The sequence below is a fragment of the Stegodyphus dumicola genome, chromosome 11, assembly GCF_044657685.1.
Source record: "Stegodyphus dumicola isolate Sdum_Otavi_A_Nest chromosome 11, ASM4465768v1".
Classification (NCBI taxonomy): Eukaryota; Metazoa; Arthropoda; class Arachnida; order Araneae; family Eresidae; genus Stegodyphus; species Stegodyphus dumicola.
In genome coordinates this window covers 121020164-121043926 of record NC_140778.1, presented here as the reverse complement: position 1 = coordinate 121043926, position 23763 = coordinate 121020164, and the positions used below count along the sequence as shown (strand labels likewise).

The window sequence follows — 23763 nt, the reverse complement described above, 5'->3', positions numbered from 1 at the left end:
AAGAATTGCACATACTCGGTATCCATGTGCACATTGACTTATTTTCACTTAAAAAAAAAAAAAAAAATCTGAAATGTTTCAGATTTTAAATTACGACCAAAGGGACGTTTTTTAACATTTTGTGTGTTACCTTTCTTTATTAAATATCATGTTCCTCGCACTTAAACCATAAGATCCAGTGCAACAGCAATATCGCAAAATAGTTTTAAAACGAGCATATCTTTAGAATTTCCGATACAGAGACCCACGCGCTGGAGATAAAAATGTTTTTTCTGCACAACGTTGCCATTGCTCGCTTTGAAATCCTTCAGTTTGTTAATCAAAAATTCGTCAAAGTTTTAAAAAATAGAAAATCGATCATAAAACAAATTTCAAATTTCAAATTTGGTCTTCCACATGCTCATATTCGTTGGAGGATTACGTTATTCAAAATTCGATGACTCTATGTACCGTTGTTTTATCACAATACGAGAAATATACATACATTTATGCAGATTTTTCATTATTTAATTTCTTCAAATATAATGCAGGACTCTAACATTTTGTGGCAACAGTTTGAAAAGTGAACCGGCATTTATGAGTCCGACGCAAAATGCCAAAACGAAACTAATAGTCCTTCGGGATTCAAATCCCTTTGGACTAAAAAATCCCAGAATTGCGCAAAACTGGCACTGCGAACACCCTTGACTTTATCTGTGTACACATCGACCTATTTTCACTTAAAAAGTAAAAGAAAATTGACAAAATTCCAATAGTTTTTACCCTTGTAAAAAGCGGCAAAGAAATAAGCGGGCGATTCTGCACTTTACTGAAAATGTTTTCAAAGAAAAGGCATCATTCATTATAGAAAATTATGTTTGAACAGCCAACATTATGCTTTAGCGATAACTCGGTAGTGAAATATTATATGAAATTAACCTTTCATCTAAATTAAAACATCAATATTTAGATAGTTATTTACTATTATACTTCCTTTCTTGCGTTAGGGTTGCCACAATTATTTTTGGCAGCACTGGCATCAACAATAGTTTGGCGATTTTTTTACGGCCCTCGAAACCTAAGTACCAATTTCGATTATGAATATTTTGTAAATTAAAAAAGTAACAAGCAGAATATTTCTTTTTCCTAATCACAATGCAAGAAATACGCATCATTAACGTATTGCATTTTGAAAATAGAGTTGCTCTTATTTGATTATAATCAGTTATTCATATTTTTTAAATATGAAATATTTGTAGACATAACTAAACATTTGCGCAGATCTATTCAGCGTGATAATTCAGAAGATTATCTTAAATTTTTCGAATTCATCTAGAAAAATCCAAAATTTCAAAAGGAATGGCTTAAAAAAATGCCTTATTTTATGTTAATTCTCGTTACAAACGTATCAAGTCCAACATACTAATTTATAAAGCAAAAATTTCCATCTGATAAACATCTGTTAGAAATTTAAGTGTGGATAAAATAAACCATTTAATTTTTACAGCTAATCTTCGGCATACAACTTAATATCCTGAAATTAAGTATTGCTCAAAATTAAATAATTTTTAAATAATAATGCAGGAAGTAGTGAAAAATAATAACATAAAATTAAATACAAATATAATATGACGTTCCTAATATAAATGGTGGCACTTTAAAAAGTAAGCCGTATTCTACTATACTATTCCTCCTTTGCAGGTTTCCTCTTTCTTTCTCCCCCCCCTTTTTTTAAGCCCAAAGTGGCAATTTGCCCAGAGGGCTATTAATTTCGTTTTCGCATTTTGCGTTGTTTCACTGTAAATTTCGGTTCACTTTTCAAATTATTGCCACCAATTATTAGAGCCCTGCATTACATTTAAAGAAATTAAATAATGAAGAATGTATATGACTGTATGTATGTTTTTCGCATTGTGAAAAAGCAACAATTCCTAGAGCCATCAAATTCTGAATAACGTAGTCCTCCACTCGAATTTGGGCAACTAGAAACCCAAATTTGGAATTTGTTTTATTATCTATTTCATTAAAAACGTCCCCTTTGGGCGTAAGGTAAAATCCTAAAGTTTTCCGATTTTTACGTTTTTTAAAATTTCTTTTATTTCATGCAAGTTACTACTCTCTATTTCTAGTGATATCGCACTCACGATCCTCATGGAATAAATGAACCTGTGAGCAATACCTTCCAAATCACTGTATCGCTATAATAAATTGCTTGGTATTCAACGCTAGCAGTCTCAAAATTTTATATATGATTCATTGTGATTAATGTCATGCAAGGAGGTTAGAATACATGGAGATGCCCTGCACGCAGTCCAAGTGAAGCCAAAAAAGGGGGAAAGCATGCCCTTAGTAGTCGTGGCTTAGAAAGATTGACGTGCTCTAACCACACCCAATTTTGTTTCTGGTAGTCGTAAAGGATCGCAGATTCTTCAGGTCCTCTTTCCTTTACCTTTCTCGCCATTTCATTTTATTTCTACATTATGTAATTAATATAATTTCTAATTTATGTAATCGCAATAATTTCTACATTATGTAATTGCATGCTGTAATTAATGAATGCTAGCATTAAAAGTATTGTTAACACAGAACAGTAATTATGTACTCAACTATGTACTAACTATGTACTTGATTATAATTTATTTTTTCTAAGTATATATAATTCTCAAATTTTTCATGTTATAAATATTACTTATGTTTCGAAAAAACTTAATTTGAATAAACAATGATAGAAATATGTAAATTTTACGTTGTTATTTTAAAATTCACACAACAAATTTGACTAAAAATCACATCCGGTTATTATATATTTACTTGAGCACAAATTAAAATGTAGTTAAACACATAAAAGGTACAACCTGTAGTGTAATTATGATCAGACATTAAAGTAAACTGTTTTCTTTTCCATGGAGAGCTAGCCACGCCCCCTCCACTTGTTTATTTATCGTTTTCCCATCTCATATAAGTTAATTACGAATATCAGTTTTATTATTACTATGAAAAGGTAAATATGAGAACTATATATGTTTCTTCGTGTACTTTACACAAAGAAAATACTCAAACTCTTTCTTGAAGGCCATTGAAACACACATTTCGATTATTCTACTTGTTTATGCACGTTTTAAAACATTCTTTTACATGGACATGAAGTCAGAAATGTAGACATTATTTGGCTGTAACAATTCTGTGCCTTTTAGGCCTTTCACATGTACGCATACAAAATCAGAAAACACACTGAGAACTTGAAACCAGCTGGCGTTTTAGCTCACTTCCCTTAATGAGATAATCGTTTTCTTGCCCTCACGTGGCGTGGCTTATTTCCTTCCCCCTGCTTCACTTTATTTATACTTCAATAGCAGGGACGCCATCTCCATGTATTCTAACCTCCCTGATGTCATGTATGTCATTAATTAGATTGGAACTCACTGCTATATGTTTTTCGGTTCTACTTATCCGTAGAAAATTTAAGACACATGTCTGTGAAGAATAAGCAATACTTATTTTACTCTCTTTATATACTCTGCTATAATAATAATTATTAAATTAAATAATGAAGAATCCGCATGAGTGTATGTGTGTTTCTCGCATTGTGATAAAACAACGGTACCTAAAGCCATCACACAATTTGAATAATGTAATCTTCCATAGACTATGGGCATGAGGAAGCCCTAATTTGTTTTATTACCGATTTCACATTTTGTAACACTTCGACGAATTTTTTATTAACAAACTCAGCGATTTCAAAGCGAGAAATGGCAAAACTTCCCCCCCACACTCTAGCGCGCGAGACTGTATCGGAAATTCTAATGATATGCTCTTTTAAAATTATTTTGTTGAACTGAATTTCATGATTTAAGTGCAAAGAACGTGATTTTTAATAAATAAAGGTAATAGACAAGAAGTTAAAAAAGTCTAACTATTAAATTTAAAAAAGCTTTCATATTTTTTATTTAGTTTTTTCCCCCTTTCTTTTGTTTCCTTCTTTTTTAGCGCAAAGCCCAGAAGGACTATTAATTTCGTTTTAGTATTTTGCTTTGCTTCACTATAAACGTCGAACCAGTTTTTAAATTGTTGCCACCAAATATTAGATCCCTGTATTGTATTTAAAGAAATTAAATAATGAAGAATCTGCATAAATGTATGTATGTTTCTCCCATTACGATAAAACAACGGTACCTAGCGCCGTCAAATATTGAATAGCGTACGTCTCCGCCCGTATATGGGCACCTGAAAACACAAACTTGGAATTTGTTTTGTAAAGCATTTATGAGTTTCTGATTAAGAAACTCGACGATTTCCAAAGCGAGCACTGGCAACACTCTACGAGGGGGGGGAGACATTTTTATCTCCGGCATGCGAAACTGTGTATCGGGAATTCTAAATATTTGCTCTTTTTAAATATTTTGTGATATTCCTGTTGAAGTGAACTTTATGATTTAAGTGAGAAAAACATAATATTTAATAAATAAAGGGAACACTCAAAACGTTAAAAACACGCCCCTCTGGGCGTAATATCTGAAACCTTTCAGATTTTCTTTTTAGTCCAGAGGGCTTTGTCCCTGAAGAACTAATGCTTTTTTTTTTGCGATTTTGCGTTCAAAACGTTAAAAGGCTGTATCACTTTTCAAATCGATGGGACCAAATACTATCGTATTATACTTGAAGAAATTAAGTAATGAAGAATCTGCATAAATGTATGTATGTTTCTAGCACTGTGATAAAACAACCGTACCTAGAGCCATCCAGTTTTGAATGACGTAATCCTACAGCGAATATGGGCATAGGAAAGTGTTAAAGATTGTATAATAATTAATATCGTTATTTAAACTTAACTACTACTTTCACCTATGATTTTCTACAATGTTTTTGTTATTACTTTCTCTTTTGCTGAATGGCAACAATCGTTATTGTCTTCAAGTAGGACATATGCTTTCGTTTTTATGTAATGTTTAGAATGCAGTGTTCTCAGCTTATTTTGATGTTGTTTAATGTTAGCAATGCTAATTTGAACAACATTGTAACTGAATAAATACTTGTTTCATTCATCTGGAGAACTTGTAGTTCATTTGAATGACTTGAAAGGCATCCGTAACTTTTGATTGCTGTTTGTTCTTTATATTTTCTGGCTTAACCGTGACAGAACGTTACTTCTGATTCGAAACAATGTTTCAGTCAGCAAAAGGATTTAAGAAAGAGGACTTTTGTATGTTGCCGAAGAAATTGGTGCGACATTGCCTCAAAAGATCACAAAAACGGAACTGAAAGAAATTATTTTCCAGAGTAAGCAGTATTTGGAAGATCCACAGTTCGTGACAGATTTTTTAGTAACGACTGTTAGTGAACAGCTACAAAAAGAAGAGAAACGAAAACAAGTAGAACATGAAGAAAAGCTAAAACAAACAGAATAAAACAATTAAAATAGTATGCTTTAAAATATTCTTAATAATATTTTCAGGTGGAGGAAGCATTGAAAATTTATTTTCCATTTAAATAGAAATTATCGTACCAGCAGCGCGAATGAGTCTTAGCTCCATTTGAGACTCCACAGGATGTCTATAATTAAAGAACCTAATTTCAAAGCTGCCCACAAGCGAAAACAGTGATCAGAAAATTGTGAAATTTTGTGTTGGACGTAATGAAGCGATGAGCATTTCTTCGAGCGAAAACAAATCGTTACAAATAGCATCACCAGAGAGCTTTTAATTTGAAAACCTTTAATAAAATGCAAATCTTTATCAAGGTCATGCAGCAGCTGTTAGAAAACCTAGAAAAGCGGAGACTTAGTTTTGGATGTGCTTGTTGCTCGCAATGTTGATAAGTTTACGAGATCTCGCGTTCTTCTTTAAAATTCATTTACGAAAACAATAATTCCGCAGTAGCTGCTCTACAAAAATTTCGGAATTTGAAAAGGATTCTAAGAGGTCTAAGGAATGTTTCATTTCTGTGCATGACGTTGAGAAAGATGTCGGAAGAAACTTCTTGCTTGCTTTTCTCTGGATTTAGCCTTATTTAGCTGCTTTCAAGGATTTGTGAGTATGAGTGATTCGACTTCGCCTAACAACCGAATTATGGAGAATCGATCGACTGATTCGCCGGATACTTCGCTGACGGGAAATGTGATTCTACACTCGGAAACGCCGACCGCGTGGTCTGATCGCTCCGATGACGCAGTTAAGCCTACCTCGTGCTCGGGTAGTGAAGATATGATGAGTGAGCCTAATCCAAATGCATCGTGTGTTCCGATTCCTGATATGCCGGATTTAATTAATTTCTTGGAAAATATCGACTTCGAAGATGAAAATCAAGTGAAAATTTTGTGCAAATTGGATATAAATGTGATCGCAATTACGGATCGTGCAAGTGCTGATCTACTTATTAAATCATTGAATGTTTGTGCAAAGAAAATTATTGCTGAATACGATGCGCTGTGTAAAGCAGCAAAACGTGTTTGCGCTAAATTTTCTGATGAAGTCGGTGCTCGACAGGAAATATTAAAAACGATCGGATTATACAAGAATGCTGCTGATTACATACAGGGTAAGTGCGGAGTTATTTCTAAAATTAAAAATAAGTTCTCTGTTAAAAATAATAATAAGCGTAAAAATGATACCTATGAAATGGATTGTAATGATAATTTTAGAAAGCCGACTAAGACGGCCAAATCTAAGTTAATTAAACCTGTGCCAGATCTAACCCTTCAAAATAGATTTGCTAAGTTAAATGTTGTTGATTTAAGTGTTGTTGACCCATGTATGAATGTTAATCCTGATATTGCTAATGTTGATAACCCTGATTGTGGTGCTAGTACTGTAATTAATGGTAATGTTATGGAAATTGCTGACAGCATTGTCAACCCCCAGGCAGGTAATGCACAGCAGCAGCGGTTATCACCACGGGCCCCTCCGATTATGGTTCGGCCCCCTAATGATGTAAAATACTATGATTTCTTGAATAATTGGCTAAATCGCAGAATAGGCTGCATCAGTCGATGCTGTGTTTACTTCTCTTATGCTTGGACACGCCTTTTTATGACGTAATATTGGTTACACCTCTTCTTAAAAAGAAGTATGTTATAGCTTTGTATTTAAAGAAAACTTAAATTATATTTTAACTGAGTTGAAATGGTAGGTTTATAATGTTCTGCGCGAGATTTTTTAAATTATAAATCTACTTTTGTGTGTTGTGTGGTAGAGTTAGCATTTAATGCAACGAATTATCTCTCACAAATGTATTATTAAGATACCACACCATTGAAAACGATCATTATCAAACGATTGAAAATATTGAATGCATGAGTTAAAAATTATAACCGTAACTTGTCAAAATACAGAAGATTGTTTAAAGAATGTTTTGATTATTGATGAGTGTGTCAAAATCGGTGCTTACTGCAGAATGGATGAGTATCTGAATCTGGATTTCTTTTATCAGTTGGAGCGAAGAGGTAAAAAGAACGTTATTGTGTATGGAGAAACGTTTTATTGCAATATCGTATAAGTGCCCAATTTGTGGAACAAATATGGAAATAGTAGAGTGAAAAAACCGTATAGACGGTTTTTAGTGGTGCGCAATGCCGAAATTGTGCAACTCGGATGTTTTTTTAAGTGAAAATAGATCGATGTGCACATGAGCAAAGCCAATGTGGTGCGCAATGCCGAGGTTGTGCGCGATGCCGAGTTTGTGCAATTCTGGAATGTTTTTTTAAGTGAAAATAGATCGATGTGCACATGGGCAAAGTCAATGTGGTGCGCAATTCTCTGATTTGAACAATTCTCTGCTTTTTCTTTAAGTGAAAATTGATGGATGAGCACATGGACACCGAGTTTGTGGACTTCTTTGATGTTTTTCGAGCGAATACTGATCGTTGTGTAAAAGGGAAACGAGGTTGTGTGTGATGCCGAGCAGTAATGTAACTTTATTTTTGTGCAATGTTTAATATATGGTTTGCGTATTTTAAATTTGTATTGTTGTTTTAATTGTGAATTATATTTAAGACATCATTTTTCATTTAAATTGTATTTTTAATTTTTGGTTTTGATATGTTTATAACGCTTTCCGACTTACGATATATATCGATAGCCCGACGATCTACTCAACAGTAGCAAAACTGTAAACTTTAACCCTTGAAGTAACGTTTACCTCATATTTTAATACGTAGTGTTTGGTATCGTAATTGCACTTGATAATATGAGTTCATTGATAATATGTGTGTGTGTGTGCGTATGTGAAGCATTGCTTAGTGTTCCAAGTTTGTAGTATTTATTTTATTATATTATTTTCTTTCATTCTGAGAAATTAGATTTTTTAATTTATTAATGCGTAGAATTCTAGTATGCCTACACAGAATATGACGTGATTCAGGAATTTTAGAAACTGATATGAAAGCTGTGTAATGATGTTCATAAGCAATAAAAAATATTCTCCTTTTTTTATTAAAGTTTAAAATTTTTAGAAAATAATGAAAATTGTCTAATTATTGGTATGTAAGGAATTATGTCGTTAAGTAGCAAGAAGGTAATTTGTAAAAGTGATAAAATTGAAATGTTCCACAATATGAATTTAAATTTTTTTAAAAAAATTTATTGTATAAATGCTTTAATAAAAATCTTTAGAAGTATTGAAGCTCTACAAATATCAGAGACTGCGACGTTGTTTATTGTTTTAATAATTGGTAGAATTCGCTCACTGTACCATGGTAATTTTAAATATAAACAATTTATTATACTTCTTATCAGTAACGCCTAAGCTTAAATGTTAGAAATGTAAATTAAAGTAAAGAATTTGATATTAATTTACAATAATAAACAATTTATTATTGTTATTTTTAAGAGAAAATAGAAAGTACGCGTAGTGTAAATGCGAGACTACATTGTGACGTCACAAGCTTAGTCCCACCCATTTATGAACGTCACACAGCTCCGCCTACTGAACTTTGTTGATGAGGCCTATTCTGCGCTTTTACCTAATAAATTTAAAAATTGCTCTTCCTGACTGCAATTTCTGTGGCCGAGTTAGCGGGGAATTCCTCAAGGTTGAACCCGCTACTGATAATGACCATCGACTCCTTAGCCAACATTTCCTTGATCAGGAAATTGAACATTACGTTGTCAATCCGGCACACAAAAAACCTATTAAGGTGGTGATACGAGGACTGCCCATTGATGCCGATGTGGATATCATTAAGGACTCCCTTCGGCAGTACAATTTCAATGTGCACAAAGTTGTGCAATTGACTAAATTTAAAATAAAACAACCAATGCCGTTGTATCAGGTGCAGATTATACCAGATAAGAATTCTGATGATATTTATAGTATAAATTATTTGATGTATTTCAGTATCAAAATTGAAAAGTATATTGCTAAGAATCAAATCCCTCAGTGTCACAATTGCCAGAAATGGCATCATTCGTCTGAAAACTGCCACGTGGCACCGCGATGTGTCAAGTGCGCGGGATTCCATCCAACTGGCAATTGTGATTACCAGGGCCGTATTGAAACACCTAAATGTGCAAACTGCCTTGGGCCCCACGTGGCTTCATATCGTGGTTGCCCGAAATTCCCATCAGTCAAAAAAACACCTAAAAATTCTTCCACCAAACCTGGCCTCAGCTATGCTCAAGTTTTAAAGCCTACTCCAGTTCATACTGAAGCATCCACTGAGCCTGATACGGCGACTGTTAACTCTGTACAACCGTCTGCTGCTGCGCAGGAAAATAGACATCAACAAAAATCTAGTAGCAATAAGGATAAAAGTAAATATTCTGGCAATAACAATAGTCATGTAAATAATGTTGATAATAATAGCATATCTGAAATCTCTGAGATATTTAAAATTATGACTGAAGTTCAAAACATTTTTGGTTACGGCCTCGGCCGAGTTATTAAAATTTACAAAAGTAAGCTTCCCGAGTTAAGAAAGTGCAATAATCTATTGGAATAAGATGCAAGTCCTGCACCTTATCTTTGAAGAAATACACGGGATAGAGACTTAATTAAATTATGGACTGTAACTTTCGTGTAATTACATGGAACGCAAATGGCTTAACCCACAAAATTGATGAATTACGTCTGTTTATAAATGAGTATAGCCCTGATGTTTTCCTCCTACAGGAACACAAGCTTGGTCCTGCAGTGTCATTCGAAATTGCAAACTATGTGCTCTATCGTCTTGATCGCAGGAGAATCAACCGTCACCCTGGAGGGGGGCTAATTATCCTAATTAAGCGCTCCATTGCCCACTACCAAACAACACTGCCACAGCTTTTAGGCCTGGAAGCCCTAGCTATCACAGTCACACCACTCACCACACGACCAGTCACTTTTATCTCTACCTATGTCCCATCTAACAACAGATCACATGTAAACATAGTACAAGATTTTGACGTACTTGCTAAACTCAACAGTAAAGTCATCATAGGTGGAGATCTTAATGCACAACACCGTGCGTGGAACTGCACTCACAACACATTCCTTGGAAACGTGATACACCGCTTCGCTACTGAGGCCGGTATCACTATTGCAGCCCCACAAACCCCAACACGTTACGACGGAAGGTCTGCCTCGATCCTTGACTTTTTTCTGCTCAAGGGTTGTACTTTTAAATCCGTTGACAGTTTAAATGAACTGTCATCGGACTATAACCCAGTTTTAATTGATCTTGACCTCACCGTCTGTAACACACCACACAAAAAGGCCTTTGTTACTAATTGGTCTGGATATACCAAAGCCTTAAACAACACCACAATACACATTCCAACAGCACAAACAGGCGATGAGTTAGATGCTATAGTTAGTGATTTCACCACTCAGCTGCAGAATGCTCTGGAAAACAATAGCAAACCTGTATATGACAACAACAAAATCAAGCCAAATAATGAAATCAAGCAACTCATCCAAAGAAGGAATGCTGCAAGGAGAGAGTGGCAGCGATCAATATACCCTCCCGATAGAGCACTACTCAACCAACTTAACCGCCAGGTCAGGGCCCTTACACGTAAACAAACAGACCACGACTGGGCCATCTACCTTTCTTCACTCTCCACAGATGAAGATAATATCTGGAAAGCTACAAACCAGCTTCTGAGATGCCACACAAACATTCCGCCCCTTACTGGCCCTCAAGGAATTGCCTACACCGATACTGAGAAAGCTGAGTCACTCGCTGATCACTATGCTACTCAGTTCTGCACTAACAACATATCCCACTCTCAAACAGAACACCTTGTATCACAAACACTAACAAAGTTCCTCTCAAAACCACGCACTGCCAACACTCCTCCTGTCAGGCCTTCAGAGGTCTTTGAATATATCATGAAACTCAAGACCAAGAAAAGCCCTGGACTCAACTCTGTTAGTAACAAGATGCTGAAGAATATGGGAACCCTTATGATCCTAAAACTAACCAAAATCATAAACAGTATGTTATGCCTGGGGCACTTTCCTTCGCCATGGAAGACTGCTGTTATATCACCCATACATAAGTCTGGAAAACCTGTCACTGATCCTGTGTCATACAGGCCCATCAGTTTGCTTTCATCCACAAGTAAAGTTGCTGAATTCTTCATCCAACAACGGTTGCTACAGCATCTAAACGAAAAGAACATAATCATCAATGAACAGCATGGCTTTAGGAAGCTGCACTCAACGACCCACCAACTTTACAGAGTTACAGAACTGGTTACACAAGGTCTGCAGGATAAGTCGATTACAGGAGCCATCTTTCTTGATGTTTCCAAGGCCTTTGACAGAGTCTGGCTGGAGGGCCTCATATACAAAATCATTAACCTGGGCTTCCCAGATTACATCATACACATCACACACTCTTACCTTATGGGTCGACACTTTGTCGTTCGTGTTAACAACACTATCTCTACCTCCAGGCCTATCAGGGCTGGGGTCCCACAGGGTCCATTTTGGGCCCACTCTACTTCAATATTTACACGAACGACATCCCACACACACCACACACCACCCTGGCAATGTATGCTGATGATACGGCAATTCTATCACAAAACGCATCTCACGGCTCAGTCATACAACAGCTACAAAATCACATTCACACACTGGAGTCCTGGCTAACGGCATGGAAGATCAGTATTAATGTTGAAAAATCGGATGCCATCCTCTTCACGAGAAAAAAGAACTTGGATTATGACATACACATCAAAATGTATGGCACACCTATCCCCTGGACCAAGCAGGCCCAATACCTGGGTGTCACATTAGACGAAACTCTCACATGGACCCCTCACATCACAAAACTTCTTGCAAAGTTCCGGGTTCGTAAAGCTATACTTGCCCCCTTAATTGCCCGGAACAGCGTTCTTTCTATTGATAATAAATTACTCATTTATAAAGCCATGTTGCGTTCCATCATCACTTATGCCTGCCCTGTCTGGGGGTATACATACGATACCCATATACAAAAATTGCAAGTGTTGCAAAATATTGTGATAAGACAAGCGGCGGGTTGTCCGTGGTTCATTAGAAACGCGGCAATCCACCGTGAATTTAATATACCCTATGTAAAGGAATATATGGCCACTCTGGCCCTCAGATTTTACCAAAACATCCCCACTGTTTGTAACCCCACCATACCAATTTTGAATTATGATTATAACAGCCGGGCCTTCAAAAAAAAAGGCCTAGGGCTGTATTAAGACATCTCACATAACCTGTTGTTTCCTACTATTATTTGCTCTATGTCTAATATTTCTGATATTTAAGTGTGATTATTTATCTATGCAATCTACCACCATGTTTATTTTAATATACTATTTTTGTCATACTGCATATATGTACTCAATTGCTCGCTCTGCTTATAACTTTGTGTGTTGTAAGTTATGTGTGTCACACTGGACTCTATGGACTTGGTCGCTTAAAGGCATCTCTTTTTTCTTACTCCGTACTTGCCCTCGCCCGATGGGGCGTGTTAGCCACTGCGGTGGCTAGTCTCTTCGGGATCTTCATCAGATTATGCCATCTTCACGCATGATTTCACCGGCGCCAAATTAGTATGCATTTAATCGAAAATCGCTCAGTCAGTTATCCTAGGGTAGCGCTCATGCGCGGGCACCTGAATGCAATGTACTGACGTACTGACGCTTGATCCGAAGGAATGTTTGGACCTTTGGATAATGAAAACGAACTTTAAAGAACTGCACTGCTACTGTTTATGCAGTAGCAGTGCAGGAGGTTGCACTTTAGGTCGTAGAGGACACAGCTTCAAACGTTCAGGCTAATACCAGTCTCCAGCGTATAGCAGAGGCGCTGGATAGATCACATTGGAATATCCATGATTTTGCTAAATATCCTCCGCTATTAAATGTACAAACTTTCAGCAAGTGCGTGAGTTGTTTCCACAAAACTCCAAAAGGGCAAGACACGCCCCTTCAGCTTCAGTTCATGGCCTCCACGCCATGAAGGAAGGACGTCTTCTTGCCGAGCTGCTTTCAACTGCCATATAATTGCTATAAAATTGCTTTTTCTTCATTTCACGAGATCTTCACGCAAAGTTATCAATCTATTCGCTTAGAATCACTTCTCCCGCAGATTATATTCTGCCTTTGAATACTTTCACCACGATTTAATATTATTATTTGCACTACTAACACGCGCCATATGCCAATGAGCCTATTAATTGTAATCTCTTTCCTATCTGCTTTTTGCTTTAGTGTTTGTATTGTGTATAAAAATGTTAAAAAAAAAAAAACCAAAAAAAGTATAAAATATAAAAGTACAAAAAATTACAAAATCCTAAAAACTTGTAGAAGTATTAACGATGTTTAAGTTTTGTATTTCTTGCTATCCCTAACCTTTCTTGAGCCTGTGGCTCCCTCTATTGAGCATCAAGTAATTTACTTATGCAAATTTTTCCTATTTCTGCTCACTTTTAGTAATTCTGATGTGGAGGCACATGGTTTTGAACCATAGGCACTCCGAAATTTTTAAATCATTGGCATTGAAGATAAAGTTATTTAATGCTTATATGCAAATTCCTATTCACGAATTAGAAGATGCTCTCATGTCACATGATCAAAAATACTCCTATGTATCTCTGCTCATTAGTGCCATTCTTCAGTACCAAATACAAGCTCCATGCACCTACTCGCTCTGCAACTTATGTATTCTTTACTCAGCATACTTTACATGCTGAAAAAAAAATTTATGATGTTTCCTGAGGCCGAAGAAATATTGGTTTATACTCCGAGTAGTAGTTACCAAGAGTTAGAACGACGACTTGACTTGAAGATAAAGCTTACCTACAAGTGCAGATTTCCCAGAATTTATCACACAGCAAGAAGATAAAGATAGTTCTAATAATAAAATTAGATGTAGTGATAAACTTAAAACTAAAATACCATCAACAAAAGAAATAGATGATATCTTTTCCATATTCAAAAATCCAAAAATATTTAACTTTTTACAGTGCATTTCAAAAATTCCGGAGCAAATTAAACAAACACAGAATCCTATCAACAAACTTCGATTAGCATTCCAAGCTATGGAATATATCATGAAATTTGCTGAATCAGATTTTTAAATACTAGGACTTTTGCACAGATCTTCTGATTTTTTTGACAACTCTCTATTTTTAGATTATACCATATTTTAATTGCTATGACTTCTGCTTCTGCACTTCAGTCAAACTCCAACAGATGGCGACACGCTAGCTGATCATCTCAAGGCATCCTTAACCCTGACTTCAAATTTTCGGCACAACTCTGATCCCTGACGACAGATGGCGACTCCTATGCAGCTCTTTTTTTTATACTTCAGATGTTCAAATGCAACTAGAACTCAAGAATTCAATCTTTTCGACTCATATGCGCCCCAATGGGACACATTGCACTATCATCGCCCTTCGTTGGATAGAATGACCAAGCAATGCACTTTCATTAGTACGACACTTGGATTTTCAAGGGAACGACCTGACCTGACGTGAAGATATTACTGGAATTATCGGAAGTGTTTTTGGCAATCGAATAACGTTCCGCTAGATGGCATTGAAAAAGTATGTGGCCCATAATCCGAGACGTTTACTGCAATATCAAATCTGTTCTAAAAGGTCTAAACTCACCCCTTTTATAGGCATTATTGTCCCTTTTCCTCTTCTAAGAAACGTATAATTTAATTTAATGGCGCCTCTTATTGATCTAGAGAAGAAGAAGGTATCTTATATTTGCTTGTATATATATCGCTGAAATTCTATACTTTTAATGTTGCCTATACCAGTGGTAGGCAAACTTATTAGGATCTAGGATCATATCTTTTCTTCTGGCATCAACTTCTAGGAGTTCTAACCAGTAGTTAAACATTTTACCAAAGGCCCTTAGTAATCATAATAAAATAAGAGGTGTATTGAGAAGTACACCACACCCGAAGGTGAGATCGAAGTCATGAGATAAACTCAGTCAATAGTCATTTTTAAATGCAATTAAATAGCATGTCATTAGCAGTGGTTGGTGCAAAATAAGTCCTAAGTTTTATAAAATTGCTGAATAAAACGTAAAATAAGACTGTAGAAGTTCAAAAAGGCGAATTTGAAGAGATAATAATGTCCTTATTCTTCAGAAACACAATTCGGGTACTACAATTAATTAGTCATGCAAGAAAATTTATTTCCTTAAAGTTGAAGAGTAAACACCACGTGATGCGAGATGGCCAGTAGCGAGTGAAGGAGTCATAAGACCGCGAACTAAAATTTTTCACTGTAAGCAAAGTCTTTGTTATAAAACACTACGCAGTACTAAATAAATTCTTGGTTAAATAGAAATAATAAGTAAAATAAGTAAGTAATCTAAGTTGCAATCAAAGTCCATAAGCTTTGTCAGAGCATAGTCCAAAACATAAGCAAAACTTGATTAAATGAAGAGTATTAGAATACGTGAAATAAGTAGAATAAAATATATATACTGTACACTACCACCATAATGCATTCTGATGGATAGTTCGCGGTCTTTTGACTACGTGTTCCTTTGTGGGATCATAGTTTGTGAGTTCTTTAATAGCCGGCTATTGCGAGTTTTTCATTTTTTCAAAGAATTTGTGTGCAGTAGTTAGTGAATCGTGAATCGGCAGAATCTTTAAATCCTTATGAATTTGCGCGTTACGCACAAACCAAGGTGCTTTGGTAATGCTTCGAAGAATCTTATTCTCTAAGACATTTATTTTCTGGCGCTGAGTTTTTCCAGCAGTCGCCCATGCAGGAACTGCATAAAGTAGAATTGGTCTGAGGAGGGTGATGTAAAGTTTCTCTTGATGTTTAGATTTAATTTAGATTTCCTTTCAAGCAGGGAGTAAAGAGACATGAATGCTGCATTAGCTTTATTGATGGTATACTGGATATGATCCTTGAAATTTAAAGCTTTGTCGACGTACACTCCTAAGTATTTATATGAGCTTGCTACAGGAACTGGTGAATTATCTATTTTTATATTGTAGTTAATAGGATAATTTTTCGTGTATCTGCGGTATAAGACAACACAAAATTTAGCTGCGTTAAGTTTAATTTTCCAATCTTCACAGTATTTGTTGATTAGATTAGCTTGCATTTGGAGTTTGTCAAGAGCATTTTGTGGATTTCTAGAACTGGTTAAGATAACTGTATCGTCAGCATATTTATAAATACTTTGAGTGTAGTGGGACGGGCATGTCATTTATGAAACTATTAAAATATTTCGGTCCTAAAACTGAACCTTGAGGGACGCCCCGGAAAATCGTTTTTCTTGATGAGAGAGCTTCCCCGCATCTTACTTGAAACGTGCGTCGGTAAGTTTAATGAAGCTATTAGGCAGAAGGAAAATTGTGAAGTAAACCAGCATACCAGACTCTGTCAAAAGCCTTCTCGAAATCGAGAAAGCATGCTGCTATTCCATTCTTTTTTTCTAAATTCTTGGGCGATAAATTCTACCAGGTGGAGTATCTGATGAGTAGTACAATGTCCCTTTCGGAAGCCAAATTGGTTCTTGTCAATGAGATCCATTTTTTCTAGGTGGTTAGTAAGTCTTGTACTGATTTTTTTTACACGTTCAAATACTTTGCCGAGAGCCGGTAACAGGCTAATAGGTCTATAATTATTGGCATTTTTAGGATCTTTTCCATGTTTCAGGATATTAATAATGATTGAATGCTTCCACTGTGAGGGAAAATAGCATTGACGAATGCATGCGTTGAAAATATTGGTGATAAGAACTATACATCTGTTAGGCAGTGCTTGTAGCGCTTCATTTGAGATATTATCAAAACCTTTGGCTTTACGTTTTTTAAGTTGCTTGATAATTGATTTAACTTCGCCTGGTGAGGTAGGGTCAATGAAATCAGTATTCGGGCTATTGAGAATGCTTGCTATTGAGTAATTTATATCTTTTTCAGTTTCAGAGTCCGTATTCTTATGTTTTTCGAAAGTTTTACTAAGTTCTTCGGCATGAATTTCCGCAATTTCTTTTTCCGAATGGTGCATTTGCCGCACATGACATAAGGGGTGAATCTCATTGGTGGTAGTATTTCTTAGGGACTTATAAATTTTCTAAATAGTACGTATTTGGTTATCAATATTTTCCAACGGGTTCTCCCAGACTTTAGAGCAATGTTTAGAGATAGCTTCTTGAATTTTTCTATTAAGGTAATTGAGGAGTCTTTTATGATTAATATGGCGGGTGATATGCCAACGTTTCCTGGATCTGTTCCTTTCTTTGATTAAATCTCTAATTTCTTCTGGGAGACCGTAGGGGTTTTTCTGCTTACATATGTACGTGGAATTGTTAATTGCATTCTGAATTCTAAAATTAAGTTTGGTAATTTCGTGCTCAATTTCACAGCTATGTTAAAATGTAGCTCTTCTAGGAATGTTCTGAAGTTGATTTGTTACGAGATTCCAGTTAACCAGGTTTAATTTCTTCTGGGAGACCGTAGGGGTTTTTCTGCTTACATATGTACGTGGAGTTGTTAATTGCATTCTGAATTCTAAAATTAAGTTTGGTAATTTCGTGCTCAATTTCACAGCTATGTTAAAATGTAGCTCTTCTAGGAATGTTCTGAAGTTGATCTGTTACGAGATTCCAGTTAACCTTAGTACATGCTTTGGGAAGTAGGGGATAAAAACCCATAAAATTCAAAAATGATGGGCAGGTGATCAGAAGCTAATTCGTGTAACACTTCAAGTTGAGGGGTGTTGGGCAGATTTTTCATCAGGACAATATCCAAAATATCTCCAAGTCCATTGGCAATATAATGGGTTGGATTGTTAGGAGCTATGAGTCTAATGTCGCTATTGAGAATGAAATTATTAAGGACAATTCCATTTCTGTTGGTGTTCCTGCAGTGCCAAGCATTATTTTTAGCATTGAAATCTCCTGCAATGATGGTAGGATAATTATTGTTAGTGAGAATATTAATATCTTGAGTAGTAAGCATATTACAAGGAGCATTATAAGCTGAGATGAAAAGATATGGTTCACTGAATCCACTGTAAATCAGGGCGGCAGCATTTCCGATGGAGCAGGAAGTATCGATGTTAAATTTAGTGGCTTTTATATGGCTTTTAATTTTGATAGCGTTTCCGCCTCCTCTGTTGTGGGGTCTATCCTCACGGATGATCTGATAACCATGAATTCTGAATCTGTCACATGCTCGAAGATGTGTCTCATTGACTAACATGACATCAGTGCCAAGTAAGACATTGACTAACATACATCAGTGCCATGTTTTTCGAGGTAAGAGATTAGCTGGAGTTGTTGCTTACGGATTCCATTAGCATTGAAGAAACTAATTTTTAAAAAGCTTTTCGTAGCTGGAATAAGATTAGTAATATTATGAATCGGTTTAAAATTCATAATCGATATTTGACAGATAATCAAAAACGGCCATGCCGACCTCTAATTTTTCAAATATTCCTTTAGCATTTTTGAATTTCTGGAAGAAATCTTCAAAATCCTAAGTGGCTAGGTTTTGATCCTTTCGGCTGGTTTTCATCGCTGGTTGGCTGTTGCCAAGCAGGACTGCGTTTAGGGATATCCTTCGGATTGAGCGCCGGGAATTCATTTTTATCGTAATGGAATTGTCTCTTCGCCGCTTCTTTTTTGGCTTTAATTTCTTCGATTTGTTTCCGGATATTAAATGGGTGCTTAGGGCAACCTTTAAAGGAAGAAATAGACAGACAGGAGGTTTATCTTTTGTTTGGGAGCAAGTATAGGTCTCGTGAGGATCTGCACATTTTAAACAGCGTGCTTTGTATTTGCAGCGATCCCGTGTGTGTCCGTACCGCTGGCACTTATGGCGTTGCACGGGACCGGGGCGAGATTTGTAAGGTTCCACGTACACGTCGAGTCCTCTTAATTTTTTTATGTCATACATAGCTTAACCTTCTTTATTACGGGTGCATTCAGCTAAGTACAGCAAACTTATTAGTTAAAGAGCCAAATATGTACATTACAACAATTTAAAAAAAAAAAAAAAAAACTCGGAGCCAAATCTGCTTGTTTAGAAAACTTTTATTACACTAAATAAAACTAAATTTAATACTTAGTAAATATTTATTAATGCGAACAATGTACTTGCATCTCCTTGGAAAGTTTGAGTAAGTCAGGTTTGTATTTTGTTGTTTTTAATTTTAGGCATGATTCCAAGTTCTCATCAATAAGACGACTTCTCAATTTACTATTGATAATGTTCATGCTTGAAAAGGATTGTTCGCATATATATGTAGAACCGAAAAGGGAAAGAACAACAAACGCGAGCTTTTTCAGCTGATCGTAAGAGTCAGGAATACTATTCCAAGCTTTCAAAATGATCATGTCTTCCTTCTCCAGGTCATTCAAAGCAGACCTTTTGTGTTGTGAACTAAGATAACATTTTTCCTTCTCTAATATTTCCAATTCAACACAAAGACGTTCGAATTTAGAGCGCCATATCTCCTTGTTTTTTAAATCCAGCAATTGTATTTCAAAGCTACCAATGTCAATTTCAAAAGGAGAAAATTTCAACTCGGTTATCGTAGCATTAAGAGGATTTTTGACAAATGCTAAAGTTGTTCTGCTGTTTTTAAATTTTTAAAATTTATCTGACCATTATCCGGTTCATCTCACCTTGAATTGTAGCAAAATTAATCAAAATTTACCGGCGCAAGACTCAACCAACTGGGACAACTTTCGGCATATTTTAAACTCTAAACATCTAACCCCCTCAAAACTTGCAGTAATCAGGAAGTAGATGTAGCCATTGACCAACTTACCTGCAAACTTAAAAAGCGCATTTGATGCGGCCTCATTCCCTAAATTCAGACCCAACTATTCAAAACTCCCGGCCAATATTAAAGAAAAAAATCAATCGTCTTCGTAGAGATTGGCAAAGAACCCGCCATGAAACTACCAGAACTCATCTGCGAAGACTCCAGAACGAGATTAAATCTGACATCAAAAGGTATCCTGATGATAACTATCTTAAGTCCTTAAAGACTACTAATAATAGCCTCTGGGAAGCTAGCGCTCGGCTATGCAAATCTAAATCCGACATTCCCCTCTCCCTAATGGGCACGGTGAATGACCGAATGGCAATCACAGACACCGAAAAGGCTGAACGCCTTGCTAACAGTCTACCTCTACAGGAACAATTTTCACCTAACACTGGACCTCTGTTCGATACCTGCACTCCGCATGGGCGAGAAGTCCAACTACAGGTTCATAATTTTCTCTCTTCAGCTCCCGACTCAGGAACACCCATGAAAACATCAATGACCGAGACTGCGTGCATTAAACGTAATCTCACCCCCAAAAAGGCACCCGGTATGGATAACATCACCAATCGCATTATCAAAAACCTCCCTGTGAAATTTATATTTTACCTAGCTTTTTTGATTAACTCTATGCTAAGGCTAAAATATTATCCTACTAGCTAGAAGAATGCTTGTGTCATTCCCATTCTAAAACCTGCTTTGGACCGCAAAGTCCTGCAAAATTACAAGCCGATCAGCCTCCTGTCTTCACTTAATAAACTATACGAAGCTATATTGCTTAGACACCTGAAAGATTTCTGCCGAAGCCAAAATACTATTATTCCACAACAATTCGGCTTTCGTGCTAAACACTCCACTCAGGCCCAGCTGTTGAGAGTGGTGGAAATCATTCATACGGGTGCTCGCAATGGAAAAGCCACAGCAATCGTCTATTTAGACGTAGCTAAAGCTTTCGATAGGTGTCGGCACATCAGCATAATATACAGGCTCACGCGACTTGTTATTTCGGCTGATTTCGTGCGTCTTATACACTCTTATCTCACTAATCGTTCATTTTGTATAAAAGTTCAATACTCTCTCTCGTCCCCCCGTCCTATCCAGGCCGGTGTACCTCAAGGGGACCTAATAAGTGCTTATCTTTTTAACCTGTATGTAAATGACATCCCACAATTACCTACTCTGGATCTTGCACTTTATGCAGACGACACTGCCATTATATAACAACAATCAACACTTCAACAAACACTACATCATCTCCAGCAATACCTGTCAGAATTAGAGTCCTGGCTCGTTGACTAGAAAATAAAAATTGATGTTGCCAAAAGTGCTGACACAGTCTTCTTTTCCAGAAAGAGGAATGTCCATAGCCAACTCCAACCACTCACGCTGTAAAGGTACCTTGGGTGGATTACTATAAATATCTAGGAGTTTATCTGGATGCGAAGCTCATCTATGGGCGTTTACATCTCATATGCCATTTCCAAAGCCAGAACCACTAGAAATCAACTTATGCAACTAATTTCCAGAAGAAGCTATCTCTCCCTCTGTAACAAAGTCCTGCTCTATTCAAGTACCATCATGCCAATCTTAACGTACGCCTCACCCATCTGGTCCACCGCAGCCGACTCCCATCTGAAGAAAATACAAGTTTTTCCGAACGTTACGTTTCGCATCCTAGCAAATGCTCACTCATGTGTTCGTAATGAAGTTTCAGACCTCAAAATTCTACCCCTTGTCGCTTATTTCAAGCATGTTTCGGCCAAATTCTTTAATAGTAACCCGGTCTTGCACTCCATCCCCTCTTACAATCCGGCAGAACCCAGCTCTGCCAAGCGACCTAGGGCTGTCATGGACAGATCTTTTAACATTTTCCCTAGGAAGCAAAAAAGGGTTTGCTTGCTTGACTAGGGAAACTAACTGAAATAATTACAAGTATTTCATGGTCCTAACCCGGCTACCCTTAACTCTACTTAAATCCCCCTAGACCTAATCTGCCATCGTTTTCCGTGACTACCATTCCCGTGCTGCACTGAGGAAAATTTACCTGCCTTTACCAAGACCTTTTACGCCAGACAACTTTCACTTAATTATCTTATCTTAAATAATTCCATTAAGCTTTAATCACCTCTTATAGTTTAATAACGTAAATTCACTTTAATAGCCTACTTCACGTAAATTCTAACGCTTAACAACTCAAACTAAAAGAATTCCTCTCATTTATTCAACTACTGTAAGAACTTAGCGTTTTTCCTTGTGAATAAAACCTGCTCCTGCAGTTAGATAAAACTGACGACTTCCCGCCCAGTTCTTCGCATGGAGGTAGGAAGTTAGATGGAGTGGCCCTAAACCGATTTCCCCATACCCTGCTTTGAAGCACTTGCGATCCCTTCTTTGTGACCAAAACATTGGGTAATTTACCATTGAGTTCAATGGGTTTTGACACGATCTGATGTAAATATTTTGTAATTACGTCGTAAATAATCATATAAATGTATATATTTTCTTTTTCAACAGTACTTCAGAGTCCTAAGTATATGAAAAGAGCACATTTTTAAACAACATTTATTTTTAAACAACATTTTTAAAACAACATTTAACATTTTCTGAACGGAGTTAAATGCTATCCTTTTCACAGAACAGCTTGCTCAAAATGGTTTAATTTGAATGAAATATTTTCATAAGTTTTCGTTAATTACATAATTACATTAGAAATAAATTAAGGTAATTCGATTTTGTTCGATTAAGGATTACAAAAATTAAGATCAAAGTTTATTGTATTATTAATATTAAAATTATGCATTATTTCTTTTCTATTTATAGAGCTTCTTCCTGAAATACTTTCTCAAATATGACATGATTTTTTAGCTTCTGAGGCATCTTTTAAATCGAAAAATATAAGTCAATTTATAATTAATGCTCTATTCGGTCCATTTCAAATTAGAGCACTTTTATTTCAATAGCGAAATTTTAAATAGTACTTAACTTTATCTGAATATTTCTGAAAGGGAATAAAATAAGGAATTTTTTTAATATTATTTAAAACTTGTAAGTGAGTTATTATAAATGTAAGGGGATAATTCTTTTAATTGGATTTTTTTAGCCTTAATTTCAACAATACATATTCCAAAACTCTCCTTTATTACTTTAAGTACGCATCTCATAGAAAATGCTTTACAATACCTTTTACTGATTGCTTTCCAGTACGAACAATCCTTGTTTAAATAGTTTTATAACGTATTTGTCAACAGGATGTCAATTTATGTTTAAAATTCAATGTTAACTTTATTTAGATAATAATGATTATAAATTTAGATACATTTAATAATTAGATTTCATCACAGTAGCTTTCACAGTTGTTTATGAATGAATAAATCCTTCATTTCAAATGCATTTATAAATAATTTAATAAATATTTAGGTATTTTGTTAAAGGCAGATGCATGCTTTGCGAGCACATGCATAAATACCCATACACATTTCATATATTTCATTTCCGGCATGTAGAAATTTTTAATTTCTGTGCATTCACTATGTTTTTCGAATAAAGTAATTTACACCAAT

The 23763-nt window shown here is 35.9% G+C and overlaps 1 protein-coding gene across 2 annotated transcripts in view; it reads left to right on the top strand.

The window, feature by feature from the left end:
- The first annotated feature begins 5966 nt into the window (after positions 1–5966).
- LOC118193839 (uncharacterized) overlaps positions 5967–23763 on the top strand; it is a 57846-nt gene continuing 40049 nt past the window's right edge. Inside the window, exon 1 of one of the 2 annotated variants that reach the window (XM_035364993.2) lies at positions 5967–6513. In XM_035364993.2, coding sequence (XP_035220884.2) covers positions 6012–6513 — 502 coding nt within the window. In that variant the 5' untranslated portion in view covers positions 5967–6011. The remainder of the gene's footprint in view (positions 6514–23763) is intronic. The other variant, XM_035364991.2, reaches the window with a different exon arrangement.